Genomic DNA, 7,500 nt, shown 5'->3' with positions numbered 1-7,500 from the left:
TCACAGGTTTCTTATTTATAAAAAAGGTACCCTTCTCCATTTGAGCAGCCCACCTCCCCTAAGATGCTCTCCACTACTTTCTTGGGAATTACATATTATGACATGCTGCTTATACAAATAATAAACTTTTAACTAAATCATGCCATTTCATCTATTTAGCCGACTATTGTTTATTGAACCAATTATTTTTACTCATTGGTGATTACATAAGTTACATGTACATGAGCCTTAAATTCCCTACCTCTGTTTGCAATATTGACCTTATCTCTTCTTCTTCCTGTAATAGATATTAAGTGGAAAAATGAGAGGTTACCTCTTAGTCCAAGAATGAGTGGGAAGTTGGCTGCTGTCTTCAAATAGAAAATGCTGATGAGCTAATGTTAAAGTAGGTGTAGTTTAATTATGGAAGCTGCACTTACCCCTTCTCTCACATCAAGGACCTCGTGTCCCTGCAGTGGGTCATTGTGTAGTACCACTTGCTGTCTTCTTTGTATGGTAAAGTGGAGGGGCAGGTCATCAATAGATCCTGCCCAATCATATACCTCCTGCATAATTACATAGGCAATATTATTAGTTTCATTTGCATGCTGAGTAACAGCTGGTATTTTGATGTATTTGCAATATTTCTTATATGGCGGCGGCTTTTGTCAAAATTCAATGCATGGTCAGCAATCATGTTCAGAGCTATAAGGTAGCAATTTAGCAATTACAACGTTAACCTTGGTGAGATTTTATGTGTGAGATAACATCACTTACTAGACATTAAGCAAAATAGATTAATAACAATTGCAAAATGATAATAATCTCAATTCCCTACTTGCACAAATACCATAATACACCTCTTTTACCCCCCAAAATTTTGCATAATCATTGTTTGAGATTTCTCCTGGGACATAACGATGTCCCAAGAGAAATCTAAAACAATGCCTATGCAAATTTTTTTGGGGGTAAAAGAGGTGTATTATGGGATTGTGCAAGTACGGAATGGCAAATATGAATCATATCTGCAAAACGTTACATTCATGTAAGTGGGAAGTAAACGGAAAAAATAGTCTGAAACACCAGACAGATTAAAACATTGTACTTACTTACGGAAAATGTGTACCGGTAAGCAGTAAAAAAACTTTAGTATCATCAGATTTGGCATTTAAAAAACAGGTCGAAATGAAACCTGGCCACTAGGCAGCCAACATAACATGTCAAATTTGATTTACTATATTTTTTAAAACTCAGCATTGTTATACATATAAAAAAATCCAAGGACATTTCATTGTAGCATGAGGTCAGAAATTTTGTACTGATACCCATGATAAATATCAAATTATGCCTTGCCTTGATCAATTTGTATAGGTAATCCAATGATTTAGAGTGCAATTTGAAATAAATAAGCACAAGTAAAGTTTTCTAACACTACCAAAAATTGCACAAGCCCGTAGGCCGAGTGCAATTTGTAGTCTTTGAAAAATTTACGAGTGCTTATAAATTTATTCCAAATTGTATGAGAAAAATCATTTGATTACTTGCTAATAATATACAAGTGACAATTTCTGTCACGCTTCAGTATTTTACGTGACAAATGAAGATTCAAGCTACTTCAACTTTATTGGATGAAAATTTGACGTTTGAATTCATTCCCTCTCTCCAAGTCATGTATGAAAAAAATTGAGCAGTTAGTTTTATCTGTAAAAAGCAGTCTTTTTTTCACAGTTGAATTGAAGAACCTGACACGCAAGCAAAAGAAAACTCCTGAGGTGTTTATTTGGCCTTCTTTACAACTGTTTTTCGAGTGGTTGGAAAACTCTGTGCCGTGTTCAAGTTTAGCTTCGCCGAGAAGAAAGTCTTCAACCCAGTACAACTTGCTTTAACCAAAATGCTGAGAAACGAAGCTAAAATCTACCAAGAAACGCATTTTCTTAGCACTGAGGGACATTTATCAACTTCACCTGATTGCTTCCTGACTTTAACTTCTTCATTGGACATTGTTCAGGTTAGATTAGCATTTGTCACATTTCTTTTGTGAACCATCTTACCTAATCTCTAAGCTTTGTTCTTTCGCAAAAGTAGAATGGTTTCCCCTTTCGTCTTCGATATTAAGACGTAGCAGGTTCTTAGTTTCAATCTTCGTCTTATATTTGTCCGCCATTTTGTTTGTCCTAGCTCAATTTTGTCGGAGCTGTCAATCATTTTATAATTTCACCGTTTTGCACTCAATTTCACGGTTTTGCACTCAATTTCACTGTTTTGCACTCAATTTCACTTTTTTGCACTGGTGAAATTGCACTGATCACTGATTTGGGATTAATTGACGTTTTTCAGACAATTGCAGAAATTGTTGCTCGTATATTATTACAGAAATAATTTAGAGATTTCTCTTTAATTTCAACAAACAAAATGTAAATCATCACACACAATTTGTCTCTATTTCGGGAAGTTTCCTACAAGTTCCTGTGACGGCATTATTTTTTAGCCCATGTGACTACCTGGCATGAACCTAATCTGTCAATTATACACTAGTTTTCATAAAATAGCATGCAAGGAACTTTGGAATGGGCCAATCAGAAACCTGCAATAAAGTGGGGCTCCTGGATCTTGATTTGAATGTATGACTATTTCAATCATTCCTTGCCAGTAATTACACTAATGTACCTGGACGACCAAAATTTCCGAAATTTCCGGTCCGAAACTGAATGGAACGGTAAAAATTCCGGGAAAAGTTTTCGAAATTTTAGGAATACGTTTTGAGTGCACCCTCTTTGACGGAATTTCCGGAATTATCGAAAATTTTGTGTTCCATTCGCAAGAGATGTCGGGTTTAGTGTCCTTACCGAGCGTGAACTGACGTGGACATTTGAAAAGCAAATACGGCAGCCGGTCGGCGATCGTACGATATGGTTCCTTGCTTGCCACGCTCCAAAGGAAAAGCAGTATTTATTTATCTGGCAAAATTGCGGGTCGCTCATATAAATTGGCCGTTGGAATCCGCCCAGTGTGCATTATTTCTTGTGTAAATAACTGGCACGTTTCCCTAGTCATCCGTAAATGGTTTTCGAACTCCCCCGACTTCAAAATACCCATTTACACGAGTTAATTCCCTCCGCATAAAGCAGGCAATTGCAGCCACAAGTTTTACGTCGTCGTTTCTACAGAGAATGGTACAACTTATTGTTTCACAGCCTTACTGCTCTAAAGCCGAGAAAATTTTCAAAAAGTCCACCATTTTCAAACACAACAGTTTCACCCAGCATGTCCTGCGTTGTAGAGCACGTGACCTCGAATTCTGGGAAGCGGTCGGACCCGTTCCATTTGACCAGCGAAAATTCCGGAAATTTGAACCGGTGATTTTTGTTGAATGGAAAGCGCCCCTGGAATACTGCATAAGGCCTAAACCTCCTTGCAGTCTTCTTGTTGTCCCCGTGCCGGAGGATAATTTTTGTGTATTCACCAGATGGAGGTGACCCCACCATTTTCCTCCTTTCCTGTCTGATCTAACAAACAATTCAAAATGTTACGGTAAGCCTAGGGGCCTTAAGGACTTAAGGTGATTCCTTGGTATTGCATTGCGCATCCCTACTGCGCACGATTTTAGCGTCATTAGCGCGCGCACATGAGCGCGTGCGCGTACAAAAGGTAAAGAGATTTCCCTCAAACTAAGCTCGATAGCGCCATAAATTCCCCTTTACTCTTAAACGAGCACGGTGACCCCCACTTTTTATTTCATAATTTCAATGAGGACAACATCCTCAATAACTGAGAAAGAAATTAGCAGAAATCTATGGCCACTTTTTTGGCAAATGAAATAAGTACTACAGAGAGATATATAACGGGCCCAACACCGCATGTCCAAATTACGTTTCCTTGAAAGGATAAAAGAATGCAGGGTATTTGAAGACATTTTTTTCTGGGACGTAGATGAATAAACAATCAAAGAACGTCAAACTCCGTGTGATGTAACACGCTGAATAGAAAAATAATCCAGCTTATTTTTTGCGCACGGAGATTACTAAAAGTCACTAAAAGTCACCTGAACAACCATATTTGTCAACATTGTGGCGTGAAAACAAGCACGGTGACCCCCTCTTTTTATTACGTTTTTGAAATCTCCTTGTCTTGTAACTACAATATACGGAGTTTCATCGGAAATCTATGGCGGGTTCTTTTACTAGGGAATCACCTTAAACAATAACAAATATGTTGACAGGGAAACTCCAAGAATTTTATTGTGGCATTTTCCAGGCTGGAAAGTCCTAGAAAAGTCTACTGGTCCTTGAAAGTTCTGGAAATCTGTTACACTCAATTCAATAGATGAAATGTAAGGCGAATTAACATTGAGATCTTAGGAGTTAAAGGTTGATGTGAATTTTAGAGTCCTTCAAAATTCAATCTGAGTTCTGGAAAAGTTCTGGAAACTGATTTAAAGTTTTGATTCAATGTGGTGCCTGTAGCACTTACATGAATGTATTCACTTTTGGTACCTCGAGGTAAGCTGCTTATTTGATACACGATAGAATAGGGTCGCTTATTGAAATAGGATCACTTCGCAACAAAAGTTCACATTCAAGGGGGCACTTATTGTAATGAGGGTGCTAAATCAAATCATTATGTTAAGGTGAAAAAAGGAACTTTTCAAATATTTTTAAATGTTAAGTGATAAAGGGATTTCTCTTTCTGCTCTCTGTTAATTACAATAAGGTAGGAATAGAACGCTATTCATAGTACACATTTTAGTTTACTGATAAGCAGTAAAAGTTAGCTACCTGACCTGTCAAAAGCATACCGGTATCTAGAATACTTGAGATGATTTGGGGAGTATTCTGAAAGGGTTACCCATACAACAGTAGTAAAAGTAAAGGTGCATGGATCCATATAATTTACCTATTTATTTGCCCACATCAACAGATCACTTTTAATTGGAGAGTTAATGTCACTTTATGCCCTTCTATTTTGTCTCATTCTTCTTAATTTGTATCCTTTGAGTGAGTTTCACAAATTTTGTGTTCATGACCCCATGTTACACTGTACTTGATGACTGCCAATTTAATTACTGCAGTCAATTTAATTCTAATACGAGTTTTTAACTTAAACAGAGCATTTTTCCAGTTTCTCTCTGCAACATCCTGTACTTTAGTGATACCTTATTTAACAATACTAACCCTTTAGAAAAGTTATCGTGTTTTTGCTGGCATTAAAAGAGTAACAATGACACAACAATCACGAAGTTTTGCACTAAATATAGAAATCTCGCTACCTTAAATATATATGCCAGTTGAAGTGAGGTACCACAAGGATATGTATACCTCGAGATAAAATACATTGTTTATCTTTTTTAGTTGAATGTCTGTGACATACCCTGTAGGCTTTGACATCATAGTCCTCATTACTGTCATCGCCTGATTTTGATGGACTGTTCTTTCTGATTTTGAAGGACTGTTCTTTCTGATAAAGCAGAAAATGAAATTCATTTGGGATATTATATATTCAATTATTGTGTTTTTGTTGGCATTTATAACAGAATAACATCACAAAAACTGTGGATATTTGAATCTAATATTGTAATCATCAACTGAATGTAGTTTAGCATTTACCTGCTTGTCACTGGTGAGGGATTGCTCAAGTTCAAGCTCTTGTTCTGCTCTTATTTGAACTCTTTCCCTGGCAGAAAAATGTATTGTTATCACTGGTCTGTTACATGAAAGTATATATGTTAAGGCACAACAACAGCAGCAGCTACATTGTACATGTAAACCAGCAACTGATTTGTTTCAGATGGTTGCACAGTGGGACTTCCAAAACAAAGGCAAGTCAAGGTGGACTGGTACGAGTTGCTTTGTTTTGGAAGTACCACTGTGCAACTTGCTCACGAGCATGCGTGATTTTGTACCGTGTTACCGGATCGTGCAAAGGGCCAATTAATGGCTCAAAAGATTGGCAAAAAGCCACAGGAAGCATGGTGGAGGTGGCCTCATGGTTAGTGCACTGGTCTCCGGATCGAGCGGTCCGGGTTCGAGCCCTGGCCGGGGACATTGTGTTGTGTTCTTGGGCAAGACACTTAACTCTTACAGTGCCTCTCTCCACCCAGGTGTACAAATGGGTACTGGCAAATTTAATGCTGGGGGGTAACCCTGCGATGGACTGGCATCCCATCCAGGGGGGAGTAGAAATACTCCTAGGCACTTCATGCCACGGAAACCGGAGTTAAGCGCCGGCCTGATGGGCCCATGTGGCCCGAATGCAGACTTTACCTTTTACCTACACAGGAAACGCGCATGTCAGCTTATCAGTAGGATTTTGGCAGATACAGTGTGTGGTTTGCTACATGAAAATCTTACCACTCATTTTTGAAGCCTTGCAGTGATGTTGCCCCTTGTGTTAGGGCATCGTTGACCTCCTGTATGGTGGCATTTCTCAGGCTCTCACCTGTGTTGAAAGTAAAATTATGTATTAAAGTGAACCATGCAAAACTGTGGAAATACATAGCTACGTTTCGGTATTACTAAAAAGAATAGCTCATAGAAAATCACAGTAAAATGCATGTCCATTTCTCATGCGCAATACATTCTTAAAGTTGCAAAAACTGATTTTTTTTTAATACATAATTTGTTTATATAATTTTCTGCTTGATCGCATGGAAAAGTAACTTTCAGTTGGTTAATGCGATCAAAGTGAATTGTTAGTTTACTTAATGTAATGTACTCTATGAGTAACTGCAACTTCTAACAGATGGTGTTTATTGCTACTCCCTGAACACTGTATGTATTAATACCAGTTATTTGGTACTGATGAGAACTTACCAGAAAAACGTTCCACCAGATTTGGCTTTGATGTGGTGGGTGCCAAGATGAAAACCCCTGTTTCCTGGTCGTTTGATCCAAATTTTTTTAACACTACCAATTGAAAAGAAATGTAATGACCAAAACTAAATTTAATCGACCAAAGTTTTTAAAAATGAATTATTCCCATAGTTTTTTTGTCAATATTTATAAGAAAACTTAGTTAACTAACATTTCACTGGTGCGAATACTATGCGCATGCATGGTATGTACCCAGTTGTACATAATTATTTAAGTTGTCTGTAATTTATCTCTGTGCCAGCTGCATCCAATCTTTAAAAAGCTACTATCAGGATGTTTTTGAGGAATTATTCAAAGATATAATTTAACTTAACAATTATCACGGCTAGAAACTCTGCAAAGGAATGTAAATGCTTGTTTTGTGTTTGTATTTGTCATTAGTTCATTGTAAACAATTCCACTTTTCTGTGCCAATTGGCACTTCCCATGTATTTCATTGTAACAGTTCGAATTAAAACATTTAAAAACACATTTAATAGAGTCGTTGCTCCCTTTTCTTATTATTCTACTGTACTCTGAATTAATTTAAACACTTCACTAACATAACAGGAAGCTTGTGCCAATTAACTGTTACAGTAATCCTTTACTTGAATGATAAATACCTTGTTTGCCACTCTTAGAACCTGCTTTGGCAATCCAATGGTACAGGTTT

The 7,500-nt window shown here is 37.4% G+C and overlaps 1 protein-coding gene across 8 annotated transcripts in view; it reads right to left on the bottom strand.

The window, feature by feature from the left end:
- LOC137993253 (uncharacterized) overlaps positions 1-7,500 on the bottom strand; it is a 61,637-nt gene that overhangs the window by 10,230 nt on the left and 43,907 nt on the right. For all 8 annotated transcript variants that reach the window (XM_068838984.1, XM_068838983.1, XM_068838990.1 and 5 more), the window contains 7 exons: positions 7,451-7,500; positions 6,789-6,881; positions 6,327-6,414; positions 5,583-5,649; positions 5,347-5,433; positions 420-545; positions 242-277 (listed from right to left, as the gene is read on the bottom strand). The exon at positions 7,451-7,500 is cut by the window's right edge and continues 27 nt beyond it. In XM_068838984.1, the coding sequence (XP_068695085.1) occupies positions 242-277; positions 420-545; positions 5,347-5,433; positions 5,583-5,649; positions 6,327-6,414; positions 6,789-6,881; positions 7,451-7,500 (547 nt within the window). The remainder of the gene's footprint in view (positions 1-241; positions 278-419; positions 546-5,346; positions 5,434-5,582; positions 5,650-6,326; positions 6,415-6,788; positions 6,882-7,450) is intronic.

Source organism: Montipora foliosa, chromosome 2 (assembly GCF_036669935.1).
Source record: "Montipora foliosa isolate CH-2021 chromosome 2, ASM3666993v2, whole genome shotgun sequence".
Taxonomy (NCBI): domain Eukaryota; kingdom Metazoa; phylum Cnidaria; class Anthozoa; order Scleractinia; family Acroporidae; genus Montipora; species Montipora foliosa.
Note: the sequence above shows the minus strand (reverse complement) of the source record. Positions and strands in the feature narration are given on the sequence as shown.